This window comes from Lepidochelys kempii, chromosome 3, assembly GCF_965140265.1.
Source record: "Lepidochelys kempii isolate rLepKem1 chromosome 3, rLepKem1.hap2, whole genome shotgun sequence".
Lineage (NCBI taxonomy): Eukaryota > Metazoa > Chordata > Testudines > Cheloniidae > Lepidochelys > Lepidochelys kempii.
This window is the reverse complement of record NC_133258.1, coordinates 17,765,763-17,792,778: the sequence shown is the minus strand read 5'-3', so window position 1 is coordinate 17,792,778 and position 27,016 is coordinate 17,765,763. Positions and strand designations below refer to the sequence as shown.

The 27,016-nt window shown below is 42.1% G+C and overlaps 2 protein-coding genes across 7 annotated transcripts in view; one reads left to right on the top strand and one right to left on the bottom strand.

Annotated features, from left to right (window-relative positions):
* MFSD2B (MFSD2 lysolipid transporter B, sphingolipid) overlaps window positions 1–12,619 on the top strand; it is an 86,932-nt gene extending 74,313 nt beyond the window's left edge. For 2 of the 3 annotated variants that reach the window (XM_073335887.1, XM_073335879.1), the window contains one exon: window positions 10,418–12,619. In XM_073335887.1, coding sequence (XP_073191988.1) covers window positions 10,418–10,454 — 37 coding nt within the window. In that variant the 3' untranslated portion in view covers window positions 10,455–12,619. Of the gene's footprint in view, window positions 1–25; window positions 4,248–10,417 lie in introns of all 3 variants that reach the window. The other variant, XR_012157906.1, reaches the window with a different exon arrangement.
* LOC140908542 (WD repeat and coiled-coil-containing protein-like) lies at window positions 2,500–26,757 on the bottom strand. 4 transcript variants are annotated; one of them, XM_073335874.1, is made up of 6 exons: window positions 20,137–20,362; window positions 17,831–17,944; window positions 15,448–15,672; window positions 12,798–14,730; window positions 10,425–10,542; window positions 2,500–6,716 (listed from the first exon to the last, which is right to left on the bottom strand). In XM_073335874.1, exons 4-6 carry the CDS (start codon window positions 14,709–14,711, stop codon window positions 6,445–6,447), a joined length of 2,304 nt encoding a protein of 767 aa, XP_073191975.1. In that variant the 5' UTR covers window positions 14,712–14,730; window positions 15,448–15,672; window positions 17,831–17,944; window positions 20,137–20,362; the 3' UTR covers window positions 2,500–6,444. The 4 variants fall into 4 exon arrangements, with proteins under 4 accessions (XP_073191975.1, XP_073191974.1, XP_073191976.1 ...); XM_073335873.1 differs by lacking the exon at window positions 17,831–17,944; XM_073335875.1 differs by lacking the exons at window positions 15,448–15,672; window positions 17,831–17,944; window positions 20,137–20,362 and adding an exon at window positions 26,588–26,757.
* Between the last annotated feature and the right edge of the window lie 259 nt (window positions 26,758–27,016).

Genomic DNA, 27,016 nt, shown 5'->3' with positions numbered 1-27,016 from the left:
TATTAATCCATTTCCATCCCTGTAGCGGACATATGGTGTAGCAGAAACAGCTGATCCCATCACTATGGTTAGCATTATGGTGCTCTCACACAGAGGGCCTATAAGGACATGGCACTTCGTATGTGATGAAATATAACACCATGGACTGTGGGGCAGGTAAGGTGGCTTAATGGCCACATAATGTGCTGCTGTGGTGAGTGCTGAGGTCTATAACAAAGGGAGCAATTCATATGTTTTTCAGCCAGCCAACCAGCTGATTGGTACTGTCATAAATATAAGGGGAAGGGTAAACCCCTTTAAAATCCCTCCTGGCCAGAGGAAAAATCCTCTCACCTGTAAAGGGTTAAGAAGCTAAAGGTAATCTCGCTGGCACCTGACCAAAATGACCAATGAGGAGACAAGATACTTTCAAAAGCTGGGAGGAGGGAGAAAAACAAAGGGTCTGTGTGTCTGTCTGTATGCTGCTTTTGCTGGGGATAGAACAGGAATGGAGTCTTAGAACTTTTAGTAAGTAATCTAGCTAGGTATGTGTTAGATTATGATCTCTTTAAATGGCTGAGAAAGGAACTGTGCTGAATAGAATGACTATTCCTGTCCATGTGTCTTTTTTGTAACTTAACGTTTTGCCTAGAGGGATTCTCTATGTTTTGAATCTAATTACCCTGTAAGGTATCTACCATCCTGCTTTTACAGAGGGAATTTCTTTACTTCTATTAAAAGTCTTCTTGTAAGAAAACTGAATGCTTTTTCATTGTTCTCAGATCCAAGGGTTTGGGTCTGTGGTCACCTATGCAAATTGGTGAGGATTTTTACCAAACCTTTCCCAGGAAGTGGGGTGCAAGGGTTGGGAGGATTTTGGGGGGAAAGACATGTCCAAACTATGTTTCCCAGTAAACCCAGTTAGAGTTTGGTGGTGGCAGTGGAGATCCAGGGACAAGGGATAAAATTAATTTGTACCTTGGGAAAGTTTTAACCTAAGTTGGTGAAAGTAAGCTTAGGAGGTTTTCATGCAGATCTCCACATCTGTACCCTAGAGTTCAGAGTGGGGGAGGAACCTTGACAGGTACAATGTATGATCTTGGGGGGAGGGCGCATGGGGGGAATAAAGAGGAACATTTGGGGAGTTGCCAGGGAAACAACGTAAAATGTAGGAGATAGATATTGGAAGCTTGTGCCTGAGCCCTTGGTATTTGCACTCGAGGCTTCATGTTGTAGTTAACTCTTCTCCAGCCAACCTGGTTGTGGTTCCCATGGGAGCCTCTTAACACTTCTCCTTAACTGAGCACAATGGGCGCTGCTGACCCCTCCAAAAATGGTATACGCATCCCCAATGACTGAAGCCACTGCTTCTGCAGAACTCCCATGCTGCCAACTCGCCACACGTTGTGAGGCACACAAGTGAAAAACCAAGCCTCAGACTGAGCAATGCAGAAAGCTACTTCTAGGCAACTGCTGCAGTATCAAGAATTGGCCCCTGATTCAGCAAGGTGCTTAAGTATGTGCCTCACTTTAAGCATGTGAGTAGTCTCATTGACTTCAGTTGGACTCTCCACTGGCTTAAGTATTTTGCTGAATTGGGACCTACAGCAGGAAGGTGCTTTTCCCTTTTAAGGTTTGAAAAGAAAACATCTGGTGTTCTATCCAGAGTCTTATCCGTGGTCAGAGCTACAGCTGGGTATTATTTGAATTTAATTTACGGAAAATATATCCTAGTGTTGGAAGAAAGTGTCCTTCGTTGAAGTGCCTGTGAGGGGCATGAATAATGGCTCTGGCAGAAGGATAATTTTTAGTAAAGAATCTTTAGCTTGACTATTAACTACCCATGGCTGAAGATTATACCGTCTATGGCCAACACAGCAATATCTGCACTTGAAGCTATGGCGTGAGTACAGTAGTTGCACTTCTCTAATGGAACCCTTCTTGAAAGGTATTTCCTAAGAGTCATTTCCTTAGGATTGGAAAAGCTCCTAGGAAGTTAAGAGGAAATCTGTTATCTAAGGCTAGTTCCTTTCTGTGAGTGAACTATAATCCATTTAACAACAGCTTTAGCTGTATCTTTGCATTTCAATAAGCCTTAGTTTTAGAGGAATTTTGTTCTGTTCAGAAATTTTAAATCCAGCTATTGTTCTTTAAAGGTTGCAATATTGTGAGATACAATGGATATATGGAAGTTTGCATTATTATCTGGCTTATGAAAACATTTTTGGGAAACAGAATATTAACTGTGATTTGAGAGTGAAAAATTCATTTAATGCTCAGGGTATCTTTTTCAAAGGCACCAGCTGAGTACACATTCTCCTAGGACTTCATATTCATAAGAAGCCTTCAGAAATCTTAGATAAAGAAAATGCAATAACCCCTCACCCCATATACATATATGGAAATAACTGGAGATTACTTTTAAATAAAATTTCAAAGAGATTCTGGCACCCATCTTCTGTGCGGTTCTTGACATAAACAGGATTGTCCCCAACAGCAACAACACATCTGTCTTGACGATTTAGTGAAATTAAAGTAATCTCAATACTTCATTTATTTTCTTGTATAAACTACATGTCACCACTTCTAGGCACATGTATGTTGAACATAAAACACAACTCACTGTCACAGTATCAACTCCGGATGCCTATATTAGTGGACATATTAGAAATGTCTATGATAGAGCTGGCGAAAGGATTTTAAAAAACCCACATATTAATGTAAATTTAAATTCAGATCCACCAACTCAAGGAAACTCCTGCTAGAACAGGATTTGAAACATGCCCTGAAGGATAACCACTACAGGCTGGATCAAACCAATAGAGATAGTGAATTCCAGAGTATGTGCAAAGCATGATGTCTCGAATAAGTTTTACATTCGTTTCTATCTTGTTTTTATTCACGTGAGGGAGGGGCTAGAAGGTATTCATTTTTCAAAAGAATGTTTATGGGGGGAAAATGTGTTCTTGTTTTCAATGAAATTATTTTTAAACATTTTGTTTAAATACCTGTTGGGGTATTTTATGTGTTGCCTATTAATACAATAATAATACTTTGCACATCTTTAGCGTGTCACAACCATTTAATAAGCCTAACTAAACCCATGTGATGGGGAATTACCCCATTTTAGTTAAACTGAAGCAGAAAAAAGTTAAGTGACTTATCCAATGGGACACACTGAATCAGTGACAGCCCTGGGAATGGATTCTGGGAGTCCTGACTAGTCCCGTTCTTTCAGCCTGTGGATAACAGTGCCTTTTGTTTTTCACGTGGGCTGCAGTTCTAGGTGATGAGTTAGATGACAAATAACTTTGATTTTTTAGTGTAATAACTGCAGCAGTTACTGCTATAGCTATATTTATTTCAGATACTGTTTGTGTACAGTACATTGGCAGCTGTGCTGTGTAAAAGCTGAAACACTTTGTCTTGTTCCTTCTTTGACATCTTTTATAATCTCCTTTTAAAATTGTCTTTATTATTGATATTTAAGGTCTCATGGCTGCATCTTCTGATTTATAAAGTTAAGTTTCAGATGTTTGGACCTTTTGTTACATTCAATCTTAGTTGAGAAGAGGATTATGGATTTATATGATTTCCTGCATTCAGGACAATTAATCACCAATCCTATAAATCCAAGGATTTAATACTTTTGAAATTTCCAGTCAATTTATTCCAAATCTCTGTATACTTATACAGAGCTATTCATTTTTATTTTGCCACAATGCTCTAATTGTACTGTTAATAGCTGCAGAATGGCTGAATTGTATTGATTGTGTCTGATTTAAGGTGCTGCTCCTGCAAAATGTTGCATACAGGTAGATCCCAGTGCCTGCACAGAGCCCCATTGACTTTAGGGATTTGTCCATGCAATACCTAGCAGGGTGGAGGTTGTTAGATTGTAAAGTGGAGGAAACTAGAACTTCTTCTGTGTTTGAAAGCACCAAGCACATTGCGGTCACTCAGAAACAACATAAAATATGTGAATGTGACATTATTCAATGAAGTATATAACTAATTAATATGGTATATGTTTAGCCACAGGACCAACTCCTACTGTTGTGTAAGACATGTAAATGATTTGAAACATCCTTCCCCAGTGAGAAGGGTATTTCTTGCATCACTCAACCCTCCCTTATAACATCTCCAAGCTACTGTGATGTTTGGATCTGGCTCAGAACTTCATGGCTTAGGACCTCTGTACTATTGACAACTTTTATAAGATACCGTACCTGACTGCAGTACGCGTCTCACGTGCACCCAGTGCTGAGGTAATGAATCGCTCACATTTGTTATAGATTAGATGAATAATTCATGACTTTGTGGTTAAACAACTTTGGAGGTGTCCAAGGAATCAATGCTCACTAGTGCATTTTGATTCCTTTTTGCACAGCAGGTGTTCTTCTGAAAGAGCAGTATGTTGTTTACTAGATTAAAGTATTTAATTTTATAGGTAGAAATCCTGGAACCTTGTTTACAGAGAAGCTTGCAATCCTCTTTTGTCCATACCTAATCTAGCTGGGTTGACGCTTAAGATCTCCACCTGCACACAGTTTTTATATGCAACAATAGATGAAAGCCCACAGGAACACACTCTTACATATTTTCTTTATAGTCAATTCTTAAACTGATAATAGTGTAGTAATTGGATTGTGTTTAGACTTTAACTATATATATGCCATGAACACTAAAACTGATTTGTTAACGACAATGTATTTTAAATTGCTGTATTCTTTGCAAGTGAACAAAGAACCATTTCCTATTTGAAGGAGAAAGTCTAGTAAGTTTCCTGACAACATTAAGCAATGAACTTGACTAATTCTAAATCCTTATTAATTTAACATAATCCCACTAGTAGAGACACACAAATGTGGTGGCCATTGGTGTACCCCAACAAACTTTCCAAGGCTTTTATAGAAGAGTAAAGACAGGGTAGAAGGCAAGGAGCAAATTGTGGGTGGGGAAGGTGGTAATACTCTTGTAGTAGATGTTCCAAATCTTGATCACACATGATCATTGGGTTCAGCTTCCACACAGTGGGATCTAAATATATTGTGAGGTTTGCTAGGATTCTCAGGTGTGGTTTCCCTGCAGTGCTGCTTGGATGGCCTACTGGACTTTTAGGTCTTAGCTCCCCCTTGAAATGATGCAGATGCCTTGCTGGGCTCAGTACCTTTTTGGTCCAAGAGGAAAAAAAACCTGGTATCTCCGAGGCCCACCTACTCATGGTGTCAAAATTTGAGGCTGCCATTAGTAAGTGGTACAGATCTTCATAATATGATTGCCCCTTTCCTTTCTTACATGCTTTGAGGAGCAGGGAAACAGTTAATAATGTTGACATTTAAAGAATCCTCGTTACACACCTGAATTAATCCCTCATTGAGATGAATATGCTATTCCACACCTCTTAAAGGTATAATATAGTCTTAGATTCCCTGCTAGTTCAGGCATAGTTGTATGGGTTACATTTTCAAGGTCACATCAGCAGGCACATAGGCTAAGAGAGCTACAAGACAAATTTCTGTGTTCCATTCTAATTTGAAAACAACTAGAAAAAGTTTCCAAATTTTGCATGTGAATATTTGTTATGTTTAGGAGTAATAAAACAATCCAAACCACAAAACACTACCATAAGTGTCTGAAAAATTTCTTCCCCACATACTTAGTTATCATCTGCTAACATTGTTGTGGCATCACAATAAAGTGTCACATATGGTTCAAAGGGCTGATCTTGGGATAGGAGTGAAACAGTAGATGTCTCAGACTCACTGTTTACATGCCAATCCTAGAAACATTTGTACCTGCTTTCCAGAAACAGTATAACTATACAAGTGCTAGCATGAAAAGGGCTCAAGTTTTCATGGCATGATAAATATGCCCAAACCCTGTTACGCTGGTGCTTATACCATTACCAGCACTGTTGGAAAAGAGGCATAAAATTTTCTTGTATAGATAAGACAATTTGTCCTAAGAGTTTCTGAATAAAAACTGTGAGGAGTTCAGGATCTGACCACCCGTTTGGTTTTTTTGCCTCCAATAAAGAAAAAAAAAGGCAGAATTGTCTACTTATTTTTTATTATATGAGTTCTCCTGTAGTCTAAAACCATAAACAAATCAGAGGCAAGATGGTAAGGAAGCCCTTTTTCTGAACCTTGAAAGCCAGATGTCCAGCCACAGACACAAAGGCCTGGGCTATGATTTCTAGCCAAAAAAAAAACAAACATTGAGAACACATATTGCTGAGTAGAAGAGCGCTAGTTTCCAAACTTGGCGTAAAGGGCCAAATAAATAAGAGTCAAGATTTATCAAGTGATGAACCCAACAGAATTGTATAAGATCTAGTTACAAGAAAAACTCAACAGATATATCAATTGTAATACACAGACAGTTACGTAAAGGCTCCCATCCCATGTGACAAAGATTTTAAAACTGTCCAACTCTAACAGCTACTATCATCTTAATTCAAAATCACGTTTTACTGGTTGACTGTTCTGAAGAGCTGCTGCTGTCTAGACTTTTAGAAGAATGTTCTCTTAAGACTTCCAAAGAACTAGTGATATCCAGACTTTCTGAAGAAATGGGTCTATACCCTTCTGTAGAACTGATGATATCCAAAGTTTTGGAAGAATGGGTGCTACAGCCATTTGAACTGGCATCTCTTATGATTATCTCCTGCATGGATCCGAATGTTAATGGAACAAAGCCTTCACTGTCAGTTGTGAGAACAATCCAGGTTGAACCTATGAGGACATTAAAATATCTATTTATTAACAATACTTTTTTTTGCAACTCAGTATATTTTAGGCATAAATAATATTACCCAATACTGACCCTTTTATGCAACACAAAATCTGAAAATTGAATTTTACAAGAAATGAATGTGTACTGTTTTTTCTAGCTAACCCTAGAGGTGAGATAAACTGGATTTTCTCTGAAAGAAAATACGTGTATTGTTGTGTAATATGCTGTTGACTGAAAATTAGACAACAGCTGTGAAAAAGCCAGTTCTCTCAGGCCAACTTTCCGACCAGAAGCCAAAGCTACAACACATATCTTGACACAACTTTAGATTAGGCATCGGGAATGAAATTCTGAACAACAAGATCCAGATGTGCCTTTTTCTTCTTTTCTGGTCTCCTGTTCAAATTAAATATTCATTGGTCAAGTCAACAGAATATTTAAAACAAGATAAAGCAATACGTAAACCAGTACTCAGTCTCTTACAAGTTATAAATAGTTATACATTTAGTGCCAACAGTGCTAAATAAGATCAACTACCTACTATACTCTTGACATTTGAGTTAATATTTTAAGTAAAACCCAACCCAACTCCCAATTTGGCATAAAAGCCCCATCCTGGATACCAGGCTAGCCTTCTGGTCTCTCTGAGTGCAGCCCCTCTGATGTCAGGCCTTTTGCATTTATCTGTCCCTGGGTGGAATTCTGCAATTCTCGCACTCTTACACCAGGACATGAGCTATAGTGTATCAGCTATACACAACTGTGTATCAACTGTGGGTACCAAGCAGGTCTGACTGGGTTTGGCACCTATATTTCTTCCCTTGTGCGTGTCTCTGCAGAGAAAGGCAACAAAAAATGATTAAGGGTATGGAACAGCTTCCATTTGAACAGAGGTTAAAAAGACTGGGGCTGTTCAGCTTAGAAAGGAGACAACTAAGGGGGGAATATGATAGAGGTCTATGAATATCATAAATGGTGTGGAGAAAGTGCATTAAGGAAGTGTTGTTTATCACGTAATACAAGATTCAGAGGTCGCCCAATGAACTTACTAGGCAGGTTTAAAACAAACATAAGGAAGTACTACTTTCCACAACGCATAGTCAACCTGTGGAACTCATTTATTGCTGAGGGAATTCTGTGCCAAAAACTTAAATTCTCTACCAAAAAATTTAAAAATCTGCAAAATTCTGCATATTTTATTTGTCAAAATAACACTATATAATCACACCAGTTTCAATTATTTTGGTAATTTATTTCAAAATACCTGCCAGCAACTATGTCAGTAACAATACAGACAACAAAAAAAATCCCCACAGGAGTAGAGAGTTAAAGAAACCCCTATGACAACCAAGTTCCTGTTTCTCTGCCCCCTCCTCCCCAGAGCCCAGCAGTGGGGGCCAGACACCCACACTCCCTTCCCCTAGAGCCCAGCTGTGGGATGCCCGCCCCCCAGCCAGACACCTGTGTCCCCCCCTCAGCCCAGATGCAGGGCACCCCCCCAGCCCAAACACACTCAACCCCTCTATCCCGGAGCGCAATTGCAGGGCACCGCCCCAACCCAGACACAGGCACCCCTTACCCCCCAGAAATCCAGAGAGAGAAACAGACTGATGCTGGGTCCTGGGCTTGTACTACGTTTCCTGCACGCTGCCTCCTTCCTCCAGGGCATGCCAGGTACTGCAACTGCTGGGAACTCTCCAGCTCCTCCTCCTCCCCCTCCCTTCAGCAGTGTCTTTGGGCTTGTCTACACTTACATTTTACAGCGCTCTAACTTGCTGGCTCAGGGGGGTGAAAAATCAGACATAGCCTTCTATTTGCGAGCCGGGCTCTGCTGGGTCCAGCGGCCCCTAGTGGCAGCCAGCAGCTCTGCAGCACATTTCTATGAGGGGCAAAAAGGAAATTCTGCGCAGAACATTAATTCTGCACAAATTGCGCAGTGGTGCAGAATTTCCCCAGGAGTAACTCATTCAAGCCAAAAGTATGACTGGGTTAAAAAAAAACCAACGAGATAATTTTAGAAGGGAAAAATTCTTCAAGTCCCAAATCTCTGGGCCTGTTGCTATTTCATGTAATATTCTTATTAGTGTTACACTACATACATGCTTTCAAACTGTAAAAATGTTACTGGATCAGAGGTGTATACTTTTGCTAATTTTCACATCCAGTAAGCAAGTCTTTTCATATTTCATCTCATCACTTTTGCCCTCACAAAATAAAACTGATTTGAAAAAAAAAGTTAGTCCAGTAAGCACATTTCCCAGCTGCTCCATTTACTTCTATTATGTAACACATTACAAGAAATGTCACAAAAAGATTACAGTTTAAAAGCACATGAACTTTAATCTTATGCTTAATGCCTCATTTGAACCTCACTTTACGATTCAGGCATTTGAAGACACTATTACTAGTATGAGTAATATAGCCAGTAATATGGCTTATGTTCATTTAAAAAATGACAAAAACCATGATTCTTTTTCTACTGAAAAAAAGAACTTTTATCAAAAAGGCATGATTAGTTATATTGTCTAGACATAAAATAGAGGCCCTAATCACTGGTGGTCATCAAAGATTCCAGGGGCCTCCTTGTAAAAGAAGTTATGTTAATCTCACTATCCTGGACGAATTTCAGTTTAGGTAATTAGATGCTGCATTTCCAAAATTTGTCTGCTTTTCCCTAGTGGACTTGCCATAAACGTCTGTGTGCGCCACTGTGTGCTGTTCAATAATCACCATGTTTCACCAGAGAGATGGCTGCATCTCAGTGGTGGCTGAAGAAATAACTTGTTATAGAGTATAAAGGGTTTTTTTTTAAATCTCTCAGTATTCAAGGTACCTTATAAATACAAAATTGTGTTAATAATCTTTCCTAGAATGTAGGCACTGGTGAATGATGCAGAATGATTTTATCTAGTCATAGGAATATAAAATATATCTGAACTCTAACCACCATGTACTGAAAAATCAGTACTCCTGAAAGTATGAAGCAGTAACCTCCATCTTTACCAGCTGCGAACAGCAACATGCCAATGGACTTTTCCTGCAGGTGTTAAACTCTAGTTGTTGGAAAATACTGTACAGAAAATTTCCATCAGAGAAACATTTCATATCTCAAAGATGTATGTTTTATATCTTTGCCACAAAGAAAACATCAGGTTGGATGTGGGGTATGTGTGGGGTGAATAGATAATGGCAGAGAAGAAAAATATATATATATAAGATTGATTTCTCCAGCCATTGTCAAACAGAAAAACAAGCATAACAAAATCCCCAAAGCTGCCTTTGCTGTGTTAAAAAAGAACTACAAAATTTGGTTATATGAGAGTAGATAATGAAGTTGACAGGTTAAAATATTGAACAGGGTTTCCAAGAGATGATTAATTCAGACAACCAGACCTGTCAGTCAGAATTCTCTTTGTAAAAGAGCTAAAAAGTCTGAATAAAAAAGGGGATAGATATGATTTTCCTGCACCACCACCTGTTAGTTAAAACAAAGGCAAATTAACATAACAAAGCTTTGAACAGGAAATCTAGATTTTAGGTAAAAAGGAACTAATTTTAATACAAGAAAATAAATTGGGTATGTTCTTTATATATTGTCATTGTTTTTTACACCTTGTCTTTTTTCTAAATAAGACTGTATTTGTTGCTAATGCAAACTGAGAATGTCACATATCTGAACTTCATTGTATTGGATGAACAGAACTTACCATGTTGCATTTCAACAAGAGAGAGACTGAAAATCTGCTGAACTATACTTAGACGGAGTTTACCATCACATAGAATAACAGCTCGCCTTTCACCTACCGCACTTCCAGAAAGTTGCTTCTGTGGATACAAGGAAGAAAACATTAGGTATGGCTGAGTATGTTTTAGTTACAGAGCTATTAAAATATGACAGTTTAATCAAAACACCATCACACAGATTTGTTTTCAACAATAGTGCCACTTGCAAAAATCAAATACTACATTTATCTGGACCAACTAGTTTGCAAGGGTTATGGCCTGAAATCCCTTTATTTATGATGAAAACATCAATGAGCAATGGTAGCAAAGTAACTAAAATATAAGGTTAGTGTGCATGCGGATGGAGGATGAGAGATCATGCCACATGGCTGACATGGAAACATGGTAGGAGTTCATCCTCACTTAGTCCAATTTTTTGTTGCTGTTTTTATTAATATTTGTTTATTGGCAACTTTCAATTTATGCCTTTCTGTAACTAAAACTGACTTTATTTCAGTCAGTTTCTCTTTCTTCTTCAAATGCAACAAGGCTTATTTAGCACATACCATAGGGAGAAAATGTTTAAACCCAAACAATTGTTTTCACTGACTTTTTAAAAAACTCATGAATTTATTTCTGTTTATTAATGGAGTTTGTAATTCCCTCCCCATCCCCCCACTCTCTAAGACTGAATGTAGTCTAGTCTACCTATAAGTACCACTGTCCAAATACAGTCTTCAGAACGTGTCTCCCACATGGCAGGTGAACAGGTTTTTAAATCTACCCAGAAGATAAGTCATTATCAAGGCTATGTACTGTGAGTGAATGTAATTTTATCCTACATAAAGTAGCCAGAGCACTTATAAGAATTCCCTGAGAACCCTTAATGTCTCTGTCAGGGAAAACATTACAAGGCGAATCCTGTCCCCTCTTCTGTGCTGTCGAAGGACGCACATTGAAAAAACAGTTCAGTTACATTTCATGTGGGAGCTTGGAGGTGCACAGGAGTTGTTTATCTAGCTACCACTGCCCCACAAAGCCACTTCATTGCCTGGGGTCGGGGAAGAGGAAAGAAGAAATCATTCTTTCATCGTTGCCCTTCTTTAAATCCACAATCTGGCAGTGCTCAGATAGCCTAGGTTTGGATGCATCTGAGTAGCAACTGACTCTAAACATGATATTGTGGTGATCCATGTTTATTGTGTCAATGATTTCCATAGTAAATATACTCAGTATACTGGTAAAAAGTTATATTTTCTAACTGTTAGGTTTCACACTAAACCTGTGATCTGAAAGGCAAACTGAGTTCTTTCCTTCTCACAAAATTATAAGTGAAGAAGGATCTACAGGACACATTGTATACTTAGTTAAACTTGTGCAACCCCTTTGCATAGGTACAACTCAACTGGCTAGATTTCAATTTCAGATAGATCCAGTAAATCTTTGGTTTTGGATCCCAACAATTGTTTAAACTCTTAAAAAATTAATGAGGGTAGCAACTAAAAGTTGCCATCCATGGGAGTATGTTTAATTACCTAGAATTTTTAGATGTGAAAAGCATTTCTTTTTAAATATGGAAGAGCACTAGAACTTAATAGAACTTCATCAGAAGGCCCTGATCTTGTAACTGAATCTGTATATGTGGACCCATGCACTGAAGTAAATGGGAATCCACAAAGGTGCAGGGGCTTGGATCTGGCTGTAGGATATGAGCGTAAGAGAGAAGGTGGAGATAGTGAATAGCAGAAACTCATTAATAGGGAAATCGTATCATTTACATTGTTTAAAATCTGCAGAATAATGGAACCATTGTTGGCATAAATTGAACCCTATTAATAGTTAAACTATAACATTATCTTTACTTCTTTTTTAAAATATGGCCCTATGTGCACTACATGCACCAGTGATGAAAATAAAGTATGGATGAAAAACAGTGAAGCAATATACTTGTGAAATGGCAATATTTTTAGCTTAAAATCTTATGAGATGTCAAATATTTTAATCTTTTTTTATTTCCTATCAGGGAAATCTGACAATAGACAATTCTGTTAGCACCATGACCATAGATAGGGACTGGTATACAAGCTGGTAAAACATCTCTTCTGCATAGGAATTAAAGTCCCAATCCTTTTTATACCACATAGAAATTAAGGCCCTAATTAAATCCAACTGAATGTAATCGGATTTCTCATGTTTGTAAAGTTAAACACATGAATAACTGTTTGCAAGAGTCTCATTCCAGATTATGCCCAATAAGGCCCCACTCCTGCAGAGCTATACATTTTAAAGATATCTGTAATCTTAAAATATATGTCCACAAACAGATTTTACACTGAGCTTTCAGCATTAAAAGTTACCTGATAAGTGATGTTAATAAAAGAGGGCTCCTGAGAAGACGGGTATGCTGGAAGAAATTTCTTCCTGGATTTTAGAAGTTCTGTTAGCTCAGAAAGGTGATGCTGTACTTCTGTAAAATTGCCACATAATTTTTCTATGTTCTTAGATAAATAACTTGCTTCTTTTTCACCTAGCAGACTGTTATTTTTAGGAGAATTTGAAATTTCAGGAACTACATCCGCTTGTCCTTTTGGAGATGCTGGTCTGTTAGAAAATGCAGTAGGTGTTCTAAGCCCATGCAGGACCAATGATCGATTAATTGGTTCAACATCCAAAATTTCCAGAGCTGGAGGAAAATCCATGGAAATCTTTCTTTCTTCGATGTCTCTCACACTTGACAACAGGCGTTGCTCATAAGTAGGGCTTTTAATTTCTTCAATAAGTTTTCTTCTGCTACTAGGAGATTGAATAATAGCATGACCTGGTATCAGGAGTTCGCTACTTAGAGGATGAACTTCTGTAGAGAAAATTTCTGGTGGCTCTCTTTTCACAGGTATGTTCAAAAAGGCATTCAAACTGGAATTACCACTAGTTCCTGCAGATGCTGAAGAACCCTCTTCAAAACTTATTTCTTTGATCATCAAACGGATGACATACTTGTCTGACCTTGAAGATGGCAGAAATGCAGGGTCAGTGAATTTCTGCTTTCCAACTAAAATCAATAACAATTTATCGGTCAGGAAGCATAAGCCCTTTGGTCTTTCACTTTTCTCAAGCTGAATTTGTTGAATATTGGGTAAATGGGATGAAGTCAAAGAATAGACCAAAATAATGTTACAAGTATTGGAGGCTACTGACACAGTATGAGTTTTATGATCAAAAGCCATTATGTCAGGGACCAGAATGCCTGGGATGCTGACTTTCCTGGTAGTGGTAACCTTCCTTTCAAAAGTCACCAAAATCAGGTGTGAAGAGTCCTGGCCGCTTCCTGTTAGATAATCCTTGTGCCTAAGATGGATAAGGGGACTGGAACTAAGTCTTTGTTTGCTGGAAAGGATATGGGTTAGATCCACAGGAGCTGATGAAGGAGAAGGTCCTGAAACAATAGGCACAGATTTTTCTGAGTCTAGTGATTTTTTCCCCACATCTATGGAGAACTCTTCATCACCACATAACAAGGTAGACGGTGAAGGAAAAGAATTTGTTTCATCACCAGCTGGGACTTCAAATGCAATACCTGAATTTAAGCCGCAGATCTTATCTAACGGAAGCTCAGTAGCAACAGCAACTTGGGAATCCAGAGTAGCTTCTACAGCACAGATGTAGCCTCCCACATCAAATACTGGGCAAAAGAAGCAAGCAATTAAAGTTTTCTGAACATCATCCCATATGTAGGAATGAAGAGCACTGCCTATAGCAACTACTAAGCGATTGCCTTCCTTAGTCCAACAAGCGCAGTGGATGAGACCACTACCTTTTATATCAGCTTTAATTCTGGAGTTGTTGCGACGAACAGAGTGTAAGACGGAGGCATCCCGCGTAGTAAGCACAGCCAAGATCTCTTTCTTTGGATGCCACACACAGCCCTGGGGAAGCACTGGAAATGGATCACCCGTTTCACAAATCTGAGAAACCAGGAGTTTATTCCTTTCTGACATGTTATAGCTCAGCTGCCAAATAGTGATGTGCTTTTTATGCTGAACAGCAAGCAGAGTTGTGGTGTCTGTAGTACATGGGCCCCAGTAAAGCCCATGAACATGTTCAAACTGACCAATAACACTCGAGTCACCAAACTTTGGTTCTCCATTGTGAAGGTGTAAAGCAGTCAGTATCACTTGCTTCCCATCCGTCCAGGCAATACCATGCACAGGGTGGATTGCCTGATACAAAGCATTAAGGCCAGTTCTCAGAAGTTTTCCTTTTCCCAGCTCCATTCTTTCTAGTGAGAGGCATCTGTAATTATTGAAAACAAGTGATACATTAATCTAGAGACTTTGATCACAACTCTGCAGTTAAATGCATTATATTGTATCAGGTAAGTCGGAGATGGAGAAAAAACCACTAAGTCATCTACCATATATCATCCTGCCAATGCAGCATTGTTCCTTTCAGTACATTTTCTAGTATTTGTATCTGTCCTGGGGGCAGTGTTGATATTCTCACTAAACTCCAACTGTCAAAGTTCAGGGTAACTGCACCTGCATTCCCCCTCTGTGGTCCAAAAAGGCCACTTGCTCTCAGACTTCCAGCCCCCAGGCTTCACCTCTCTTGGGTGGAGACCCGCATCTCCCTCCTGACCAGGGTTTTTCCAGGCTGCACAATTCTCTTCCTACACTGTGAGTTCCCCTGCGAGTCAGACAGCCAAAGGAGGCCTGCTTTGCTTCCTCCTCAAAGGTTAAAAACAGTATAATTGCCCATAGTTTAACTAGAGCGGGGTCAGTCAATTGCTCCTGTTTGAGCTGGAAGGCTGAACTCAGCCTGGTCACTATGGCCCACTTCCCCCCAGCCTGAGGTCAGCACTCTGCATGGTCGCAAGCCATACAGTCACACTTTTAGACAGCTATCTAAGGGTCAGGGCTCTTCCAGCCAGCTGGGAGCACCATTCTCTGCCTGTCTCCACTCCAGCAAGCAAAGAAAGTTTGCTGAAGGGGTTGCTCAGCAACCACCCACCTTCCTCTTCCCTTTGCAGGGGCAGAAATCAGTGGCTCTCTTATGTTGCTCCCCAGGCGTCTGGAGGAGAGGCGGCAGCAGAGATTCCTGGCTGGGCTCTCTGGTCCAGTCAGCTCTTGTCCTGGTTTTGTGCCTCAGCATAATTTTGAATTAGTCATAGCTGGCTCTAATTGGCTAGTCGTGCCAACTTCACCCACAACATGGCTACTCCTATCAACAGACCAACTGCGTAAAGGAAAGTAGGGAGGCAAAAATATTGGGGTTCAACATACAGCTGTGAACATAACCAATAAAACACCATGTTTTAAATGTCTTCAAGAAACAAAAACAAAAATTAGCCTCTCTCATGTGCAAGCTGAGTAGAATACAAAACTAATAAAACACCATAAATGAATCATAGAATATCAGGGTTGGAAGGGACCTCAGGAGGTCATCTAGCCCAACCCCCTGCTCAAAGCAGGACCAATCCCCAACTAAATCATCCCAGCCAGGGCTTTGTCAAGTCTGACCTTAAAAACCTCAAAGGAAGGAGATTCCACCACCTCCCTAGGTAACGCATTCCAGTGCTTCACCACCCTCCTAGTGAAAAAGTTTTTTCCTAATATCCAACCTCAACCTCCCCTACTGCAACTTGAGACCGTTACTCCTTTTTCTATCATCTGCTACCACTGAGAACAGCCTAGATCCATCCTCTTTGGAACCCCCTTTTCAGGTAGTTGAAAGCAGCTATCAAATCCCCCCTCACTCTTCTCTTCTGCAGACTAAACAATCCCAGTTCCCTCAGCCTCTCCTCATAAAGCATGTGCTCCAGCCCCCTAATGGTGTTCAATTAATTCAGTTTTAATACTCGCATGTGTCACAAGTAAAGACATTTTTTACAAATGTGATTGTTTGATAGTGTATATTAAAGTCATTTTGAGCTGTGTGACAAAAGGCACTCAGTGTGCTGTCTTGGAGCTTTTTCTACAAGGCACGGCCTCTTTTTTTTTTTTTTTAATTTGTCTACAGAGACCAACGCAAACAGGACAGGGCAAACCAATCCTTTATATAATAGTTAATGGATTTAACCTCACAACAGCACTTCTGAGGGAGGCATTACAGTCTCCATCTCATAGATGGGGAAACTGAGGCTCTAAGGTTTGTGGCTTGATTTTCAGTGGTTCCAAGCACCTGAATTGCCCAAAGCAAGTAGGTGTTCATCATCTGTGAAAATCCACTAGTACCTTGCACAAGGCCACAGCAGAAATCTGTGACAGAGATGGAAGTGGAAACTAGTTCTTCTGTGCTTTAAAGACAAAGCCATTTTTCCTTTCACTCTAATTGCATAGATTAGTGGTTCTCAAACTTTTTCAGTGTAGACAGACTGTCTTATGGCTCACCGCCCCTCTCATTCACAATTGCATGGACCAACTCTCCTCTCATTTGTGATCATATAACATCTGTGCAGCAGTTACTGCAATTGCTTACATGTAAAACTAATATTAGGAAAGTAATCTATTTTATTTATAATTTGATGGTATATTTACTAGGTAGAAACAAGAAGAGTTAAAGCCACTTTACTACCAAGCTCCCAAAGACTACCAGAAAGATCTATCACAGCGGAACAGTGTAGCTTTAGGACAGCATGCCATGAAACTGGTGCTCCCTGCTTCTGCACCACTCTTCTACTTAGGGCCACCCAATGTGAGTCTTGTTCACTTGTGTTGCTGGAGAGAACACTGGGCTCTTAATGATTTGTTACACAATATTCCTAGGGCTTGTCTACATTTAAAACGCTACAGCACCACAGCTGTAGCACTTCAATGTAGATGATCCCTATGCCGATAGGAAGGATTCTCCCATCAGCATAGGTAATCCAGCTCCCGAAAGGTAGTAGCTAGTCGACAGAAGAATTCTTCCGTCAACCTAGCACTGTCTACACAAGAACTTAGGCTGGCTTAACTACTCCGCTCAGGGGTGTGCATTTGTCACACAACTGACCACAGCAGTTAAACCAACATAATTTACTAGTGAAGACCAGGCCGTAGACCAGTTGTGGGAAGCCTGCAGCCCGCACATGGCCCACCAGGGTAATCTGCTGGCGGGCTGTGAGACAGTTTGTTTACATTGACTGTTCGCAGGCATGGCTGCCTGCCTGCAACTCCCAGTGGCCGTGGTTCACCGTTCCCATTCCACTGCCTTAGATACTAGGAAGCAGCAGCAACCATACAGCCCATCTAGCTCTACTAATCTACCTAACCTTCCACCTTCTCAGAATTCAGGTAAAACTGATCTCAGTCTTACTAAGTGACTAGCATTAACCAGTAAGACTAAAACTGCTAGCTGCTCATTCTTAAATATTCTGCATTACATGGAAACTCTGGTAGGTGATATTGACAGGTACCTCTTGCAAGAGAGATGCTAACAGCCAGTCAGATATAATAAGCCACCTATACCATATGGACATTTCAGCCTGTTGCAGAGGTAAACAAGAAATTTTCACCTATCATCAACAGACCTGAAAAAATGTAGCACAAAAAATGGCCCATTAGTTTTATCTCCTTCCCTGTACCTGTCATCCTTCATAATAAACAGTACTGTATAATTGTAAGATACTGACAAACTATCGAGATTTATTTTGCCACTTTAAAAATGAGCATGATACAACAGATTAAAAAACAGGATTAGCAACTCCTGTAATCTACCCCCAGCTCTGACTCTGTAACCCTGAGTAAGTAACTTAGACCACCATTTTTAAATGTGGAAGCCTAAAGTCAGGCACCTAAATTGTACTCCTGGGGGAATTCTGTGCCACTGCACATGCGCAGAATTTATGTCCCCTGCACATTTCTTTACTTCCCTGCAAAAAAATGACTCTCTGACAGGGAAACAAAGGGAAACCACAAGAGCAGTCATGAGACCCTCCCCAGCAGTATGTTTTAGGGGCCCAGGGCTGACAGCAGAGACGTAAATCACTGTGGACCAGGAGGCAGGACTGTGGAAGACTCGGCTGGTGGCTCCTTCCCATACCAGGCTCAGCTGCTAGTCCTGGCTGCGCTGGGGAAGACAGGGCTTCCTCTTCCCTTGCACGGCATCCAGGGCCCAGTGAGATCTACCCCCAGATTTCTCTCCCAGCTGAAGGATGCTCTGCAAACTCACCCCACCCCACCCTGCTTCCTGCACCCATCACTTCTCAGCTGCAGGGGGAGGGATCCCTGTACAGGGAGCTACTCCTCCATCCGCGCAACTCCCATTCATCCAGACCCCCTCATACCCAGACCCTCCTGCAGAGCCTCACCCCCGCGCTGAACTCAAACCACCTTGACCTGGACCCCCTGCAGGGTCCCATTACCACTGCACCCAGAAACACCCAACAAGCCCCGTGCATCCAGATCCCCCCCACAGCCGGATCCCCCACTGAGCCGCCCGCACCCAGATTGCCCCACACAGAACCCTCTCAACCTACACCTAGATCCCCCCCCTACACCCCACACTAAGCCCCTCCACCCTTGGATCCTGCCTTGCTGAGTCTGCCTACCCACACCTGATGCACCTGGCACAGAGGGGAAGGGCCCTGGGGTGTTTCTGAAGCAGGCCTGGTCCTTACAGTGTGCCAGGGTTGGGTGCGGCCTCACTGCTGAGTCTGTGTCTCAAGGGGAGTTGCACAGTGATCTCCCACTGCTGTGCAGCCAGTGGTCTGTGCTCCCCAATGCCATACTGGAGCCTCCACATTTATTTGATAAATACAATTTGCAGAATTTTACAATATTGTGTGCAGAATTTTTATTATTTTTGGCGCAGAATTTTTTTTTTGGCACAGAATGCCCTTCGGCGTAAAACTGGTTGGTTTGATTTTCAGAGGTGCTGAACGCCCACCGCTTCCAAAGAGTGCAAGAGGAATCGGAGATGTCAGGCATATGAATTCAGGGTACTTATTTGGGTATCTAAATATGGGTTAAGGTGCCCAAGTTTAGGCTCCCATGTTTGACAGTGTCAGTCTTTACATCTCCCTGCCTCCATTTCCCCATGCGTCTGTGAACAGCAGCCAAGAACACACCTTCCCTGCCCTACTACGGCAAGGATCCTGGTCCCTGTGCCTACTATGAGGCACTGTTACTGTCCTGGGGACGAGCTCTCTGCCAGCGAGGGAGACTCCTTCCCACAAGCGCTTTCTCAGACTGTAGGTGCTGGGGCGGTGGGGACAGAGCCCACGCGCTGAGCGAGATACACCCCCTCGCCCTAGTACTCCATCACGGGGCTACTGGCTGCCGGGCTGTACCCTGAAGTAGGCCACCCCCATGTCGCCTATATCCCCTGGGGCATCGGGGAGAGGGAGGGGAAGTTGGCAGGGACCGGACAGATTCGTAAACCCCTGGCCCCTCACAGCAGGGGGGTGGGCGGGCAGTAGGAGGGGTTTCCTCTCTCCTGGCACCTCCCCCCCAGAACTACACGCCCACACTGTCCGCCCCCGGCCCGCCCACACTACTTTCTCTGCCCGCCCGCCCGCCTTCTGTTCCCCACCCCTTCGCGGGCCCGCCCGCACTGCTTCTCCTCCCGTCATTTCCTTTCCGCCCCGCTTCCCTCCCACTCCCGCGCGGGCCCATGACCCCGTTTTCCTCCTTCTCGCTCCTCCCGCCCCCCACGCGCTCACGCCGCGCTCTCGGGAGCGGTCAGATATCGGGGCAGCTGCCCGCCAGCGGCTCCTCTTACCCGAGCGGCTGCTGGGCCCGGCTCCCAGCGGGTGAAAGGGCGGCGCTGGCAGCCGCAGACCGAGGCCCCAGCTCCGGCCGGAGGAGTGGGGACTGAGTCGTAGCACCGGGACTCTTAGCCGCTCTACCCCCACCCCTCGTCGTTTCTATGCCCCCTAGCGGCACTCTAGCCTCCTGCGTGAAGCTCTGTGATCTAGTCACGGACTCCTTGTCGGGGGAAAACTACAGCGCCCAGAATGCAATGGGGCGGGCGCGTGCTTTCCCCACACCCGCCCACACCCCGGAGGCTCATAGGGGCGGAGCCGGAGTCAGTAACCCGCCCTCTGGCTCAACAGCAGCCTCCCCCTGCTGCTGGGCTTGGCCCGTCCTCCCCTCCTGAAGCTCCCACCCTAGGGACCTGCCCCTGGTGGATGGTGCGAGAGGCCAGGGCAATGCCTCATGGTGCCATAGGTCCTCTGACCAGGCCTAGCGCCTGGCCTCGCCCCGGCCTGTCCTCGCCCCAACCTGCCCGCGCCTCACGCTTCCCTGTGTTTCCCGTGGGCGCTTCACAGGCTGCATCAACAGGAGAGCACTACGGGTCCCTGCACACAGGCCTTGGTGGTGCAGTACTGGGGGTTGAACACAACATCAGGACTCTGTTATTGCATCTCACACAAGATAAAAGTGTAAAAAAGGACACACACCTGATTTATTTCTCCCCCTTTTTGGATCACCTTTAACGCAAAGTGGGGAATATAGGGAATGCAGCATCTTTGGTCCTGAATCCTCAGTCATAATATTACATAATACTTATATAGCACCATCTAAGATCTCTACAAAGACGCCTAAGTCTTACCCACACTTCCTGCAGTTGTAGACATTGCAACTTTGCCATCTCTAGACTGGACTGATTCAATGCAGTCTAGAGAATACACTTTACAGCCTTTTGAAACCTGAAGCAAATCCAAAATGTGGCAGCTCGATTGCTAAGTAATTTGCCACAAGCATGTTACATCTTTGCTTTGGCATCTGTGCTGGCAGATATAAAAAAAGTCTTAAATTCGCAGCAGAAAAGGAGGATGCTAAGAAGGCAAATGTGGTACAGACTCAGCATATCGAGAACAAAGTGAAACAACATGGCAAAGAATGTGAAGAGAAGAAAATCTACACCAATGCTGGAAGTCTGAGTAACAAGGAAGACGAATTGGAAATTCTCATTGATGAGAAGAAATTTGGTACAATTGGGATTACTGAAACCTGGTGGGATGAGTTGCATGATTGGGATGTTAAAATCACTGGTTATGCCGTGTTCAGGAAGGAGAAAGTAAGTAAAGGGTGAAAGGATGGCACTCTACATTAAAGACAATATTACTTGTTTTAGAGTTACTGATAAATCAGAACCCCAGGATCTGTTATGCATATGAATCAATGTGGTAACAGCCGAGGAGAGTCTTCTGGTGGGGGTCTGTTACCGCCAAATCAACTAGAGAACAGAATGAGTTACTCCTTAAGCACCTTTCTGTAATGTGTGGAAAGAAAAATAGTGTTACTATGTGCTTCTTCAGCTTGGGAGGAAGACGTACGCTGGAGGTCTCATGCAACCAGTAATAGAACATTATTCTAAAAGTTATAGATGATAATTTTCTAAAACAAAAGTTATTGTGCCTACTATGAGGTAACTATTTTGGACCTCATTATGATGGATAAAAATGAATTAATCATTGGACTAAAAGTTGGTGGTTACCAAATGACCAGTGATTGTGACCTGGTTACATTCAATAGGATAGAACAAAGGACAGGCCAAACCAGTAGTATACATTTAGTGCTTCAAAAGAGCTAATTTCCCCAAGATGAGGAAAATTATGAGCAAAATTGACTAGGATGAAGATTTTAGAGAGAAAAATGTGAATGAACATTGGGAATCTTTAAAGAAAAGCTTAGATAGCCAAAAAGCTATGATTCCACAACCAAGAAACAGGACAACTTTGACTAAAAGTCTATCCTTGTTCAATGGCAAAGTGCAGGCAACAATTAGAAATAAAAAAGCAATATATCACAAATGAAAAAAAGCAAAAATAGCAATTAATACAAATTAAAAGTTACAAAATGTAGACAATTGACAAGGGATGCTAGAGATATTAGAGCAGTGGTTCCCAAACTTGTTCCGCCGCTTGTGCGGGGAAAGCCCCTGGCGGGCCAGGCCAGTTTGTTTACCTGCCTTGTCCGCCGGTTCGGCCGATCGCGGCTCCCAGTGGCCGTGGTTCACGGCTCCCAGTGGCCGCGGTTTGCGGCTCCAGGCCAATGGAAGCTGTTGGAAGCGGCGGCCAGTACGTCCTTCAGCCCACGCCGCTTCCAGCAGCTCCCATTGGCCTGGACAAGCGAACTGCAGCCACTGGGAGCCACGATCGGCCAAACCTGCGGACACGACAGGTAAACAAACCGGCCAGGCCTGCCAGGGGCTTTCCCTGCACAAGCGGTGGAACAAGTTTGGGAACCACTGTATTAGGGAAAAATCCTTGGCTGGCAAAGCTAAGGACAATACGGAGGATTTTTTAAAGTTTCTTAGGAACAAAAGAAATCCTAGGAATGGTATGGGCCCATTACTAGATGGAGATGGTAAAATTATTAATAATGATGCTGAAAGGGCAGACATGTTCCATAACTATTTTTGTTCTGTATTTGGAAAGAAGCAGGATGATGTGCTTATATCACATGACAAAATACTTTCCAGTCTGTTAGCAACCGAGGAAGATGTTAAACCAGATTGACTACGGATAAACATTTTTATATTAGCAGGCCTGGATAACTTGCACCCAAGTGTCCTAAAAGAACTGGCTGAGGAGATCTCAGGCCCACAGATGTGAATTTTTAATAAATCTTGGAATACCAGGGATATACCAGGGGAGTGGCAGACTGCTAATGTTGTGCCAACATTTAAAAGCAGCAAGCAGGATGATCTAGGTAAGTATAGGGCGTTTAGCCTAACATCCAATTCAGGGAAAGTAATGGAAAAATTGAAACAGGATTCAATTAATAATGAATTGAAGGTTAGGAATATAATTAAAGCCAGTCAGCATGGTGTATGGAAACTAGGTCTTGTCAAATGAATGTGCTTTCATTTTTTCAAGAGATTACAAGTTTGGCTGATAAAAGTAAGTATGTAGATGTAATATCCTTAGACTTTGTAAGGTGTTTGACTTAGAATTGTACAATATTCTAATTAAAAACTTAACTATATACATTATCTAGAAAGCACATGTTAAATGGATTAAGAACTGGCTGACAGTCACAGATTACAGATCATTATTGAATGGTAGTGTTTCTAGTGGGGCTCTACAGTGACCACCATTTTCATCAATGATCTGGAAGTACATACAAAATCAATGCTGATAAAATATAGGGAGACACAAAGTTTGGTGGAGTGGTAAATAATGAGGACAGGGGAATCATACAAAGCAATCTGGATTTCTTGGTAAGATGGGCTCATTCTAACAAAAGGAATTTTAATGCAGCCAAATGCAAAATTATACATCTAGGCAGGGCCATCCCTTGTGGGAGTGTGGGGCCCAGAACATAGGCGCCGAGTTTCTAATCTGCTGGAGGGTGTTCTGCCTGGCTCCGCCCCGCCCCCACTCCACCGCTTCCCACAAGGCCCCACCCCTGCCCTGCTTTTTCCTACCACTGCCTCTTCCCACCCCACCTCTTCTCCACCTAGTTCCACCCCCTCTCTTGAGCGCTCTGCGCCTTTACTCCTCTCCCCTCCTCCCCAGTGCCTCCTGACGCTGTGGTCAAAACATCTGATCTGCGGTAGGCGCTGAGAGGAAGTGGGAGGTGCTGATCGGGGGGGCCTGCTGGCGGGCAGGAGGTGCTGGGGGGAGAGGATGTTCTGGTAGGGGGGGCTCTTCCTTATCCCCCCTCCCCACCTACCGTTCACCTCCTCACCCCACTCGTCCACCCGTCTCACCTCTCCACCCCCTCCTGCGGTGCCCCCCAAAGTCCGGGGCCCAGGACGGTCACCCAAGGATGGGTATCTGCATCTAGGAACAAGGAATGCATGTGATACCTACAGAATGCAGGACTCAAAAAAAGAAAAGGAGTACTTGTGGCACCTTAGAGACTAACCAATTTATTTGAGCATGAGCTTTCGTGAGCTACAGCTCACTTCATCGGATGCATGCCGTGGAAACTGCAGCAGGCTTTATTTATACACAGAGAATATGAAAAAATACCTCCTCCCATCCCACTGTCCTGCTGGTAATAGCTTATCTAAAGTGATCATCAGGTGGGCCATTTCCAGCACAAATCCAGGTTTTCTCACCCTCCACCCCCCCACACAAATTCACTCTCCTGCTGGTGAAAGCCCATCCAAAGTGACAACTCTTTACACAATGTGCATGATAATAAAGTTGGGCCATTTCCTGCACAAATCCAGGTTCTCTCACCCCCTCACCCCCCTCCCAAAAACCACACACACAAACTCACTCTCCTGCTGGTAATAGCTCATCCAAAGTGACCATTCTCCCTACAATGTGCATAATTAAGGTGGGCCATTTCCAGCACAAATCCAGGTTTTCTCACATCCCCCCCACCCCCATACACACACAAACTCACTCTCCTGCTGGTAATACAGCAGGACTGTATCCTGGAAAGCAGTCCTCTGAAAAGGATTTAGGAATCATAGTGGACAAGCAACACCATCAGTTGCCAGCCAGTGTGATGCTGCGGCTAAAAGGGCTAATGTGATTCTGGGGATGTATAAATGGCAATAGTGAGTAGGGAGTTGATTTTACCTCTGAGACCAAAACTGGAAGACTGTGTACAGTTCTAGTGTCCACATCTTAAAAGCTATGTTGAAAAATTGGAGAGGGTGCAGAAAAGAGCCACACAAACAACTTGACGACTGGAGAAAATGCTTTTCAATGAGAGACTTAAAGAGCTCAATCCGTTTAGCTAATCAAAAAGAAGATCAAGAGGTGATTTCATTACAGTGTGTAAATACAGGGAGAAAATACTGGATACTAAAGGGCACTTTAACCTTGTGGAATATGGCATGACAAGAACCAATGGCTGAAAGCTGAAGCCAGACAAATTCAATTGGAAATAAGGCACAAATTTCTAAAAGTGACTGTGATTAACAATTAGAACAAATTACCAAGAGAAGTGATGGATTCTCCATCTCTGAATGTCTTCCAATGAAGACTCAATGCCTTTTTTTGAAAGATATACTTTAATCACACACGAGTTTTTGGGCTCACTACAGGGGTAACTGCTGTAATTTAATGGTTGTCAAACTAAATGATCTGTTGATCCTTTCTGGCCTTAAACTTTATCTATGACAATCTATTGGTAACTGGATGGAATAGAAAGTGTTATTTCTGTCCTAGAAAGCTCAGAATAGCATGGGTGCTTCCTTCTTGACATGTCACCTCTTTCCTTCTGACATATTGCTTAGCTGAGATCAGCAGGAGTGCTCAAGATGAATGCAGGGAAGAGGGTTTCCTCCTCCCCTTAATATGGCTATGGTGAAAAAGATTTGTCAAACAGCAAGGTCTTGCAGTGCAACTTGAAACTGGTCAAACTCCAGTCTGATCTCCTCAGCAAGCTCATTCCATAGCTGAGAACTGGCAATGGAAATAGACTGGAAGCAGTGGAAGGATTGGAGCAAAGGAGTGAGTTGGGCTACCATATTTTGCACAAAATAGTGATTCTTCATTGCAGCAGCTTTCAGACCTAGATACTATAAGTTACAATAAACCAGTCTTGAGGTGAGTAAATAAATTTCTAATGTTAAAAAAAATCTGAAACCTCAAATATCCTCCATACCCTGCCTCTCCACAAACACACATAGAAACCGCCCCCGCAACTTTTCAGGTTATCAAAAACCATCAAAAAGGGTACAAACTCCACTTTGTTTTCCCCTCTGCAGGTCACCTTTAAAAGTAGAGAGGACAAAACATTTGTAGATGAACAACAGAGAACAATCCTGGCACAGAGATGAACGGGAAATTAAGTAGATGCATTCGTTTCTTCCATCTCTCCCCAAGATGGGAGGAATGGAGACAAAACCTGTTTGAGAGATTCTTGTCACTTTGTTTATGTTTTAGCTCTGAAAGGTGCCGAGATACCACAGTGTCATAAGAACCTGAATAGAATAGAGTAGAATGTGTAGAAGTTATGGTTTTGTGAGATTGATACTGGCGCAGTTGGGGACTGATGGGTATTTTCAAGCCATTGATTAATAAGAAAACTTTTGCTAACTTGTTTAAACAGGAAGTGTAGCTAGCCTAGCAAGTTTCTTAGCACTAGGCATTTAAGAGATTTCTACTGTAGTTTTTTTCCCTATATTTAAAGTAGTGTTTAGCCACTAGGGGGCTTTATTGGTCAATATCAGTTTGTTGAGAGAGAAACTAATTCATGAGTACAATCATATTTCTGTAACCTTACAGTGAATTGTGCTTAGATAATTTGCATACCTGTATTCTCCAAAACAACGGTTTGATGTATCCTTAGATTGAATGTTAATGGTAATATTCAGCAATTAAGGTTTTAGAACATTTTGTTTCTTCAGGCTGGGAGACCTCATTTTAACTGTGTGCCAGTAGATGTCTTCATATTAGGTATTTCTTTCTTCTTCTTCTTCTATCTACAATTATATGAGTATTCAGTTTAAAAATTCAAAATATTTTAATTTTTTTAACATATACAATATCTTAAATGCAGAACTGTAAAACAAAGTCATATATGGATGAATCAAAGACCTCACAAAACAAACATTATAAAATATTTAACATAAACATTATAAAATATTTAAATGGTATAAACATTATCATATGTCATAACAAACATTACAGTATATTTACAATTGAAATTATATCAGATGTAAGATCAATAAACTGAAATGG

What these genes read in the sequence shown, in the direction of transcription:
- LOC140908542 (XM_073335875.1), bottom strand. Translation starts at nt 14,711, where the DNA reads ATGGAGCTGGGAAAAGGAAAACTTCTGAGAACTGGCCTTAATGCTTTG. An exon ending in TTATTAACATCACTTATCAG is followed by an intron (nt 10,543 to 12,797) that starts GTAACTTTTAAT and finishes TTGTATCCACAG; the next exon opens with AAGCAACTTTCTGGAAGTGC. An exon ending in TCTTGTTGAAATGCAACATG is followed by an intron (nt 6,717 to 10,424) that starts GTAAGTTCTGTT and finishes ATGTCCTCATAG; the next exon opens with GTTCAACCTGGATTGTTCTC.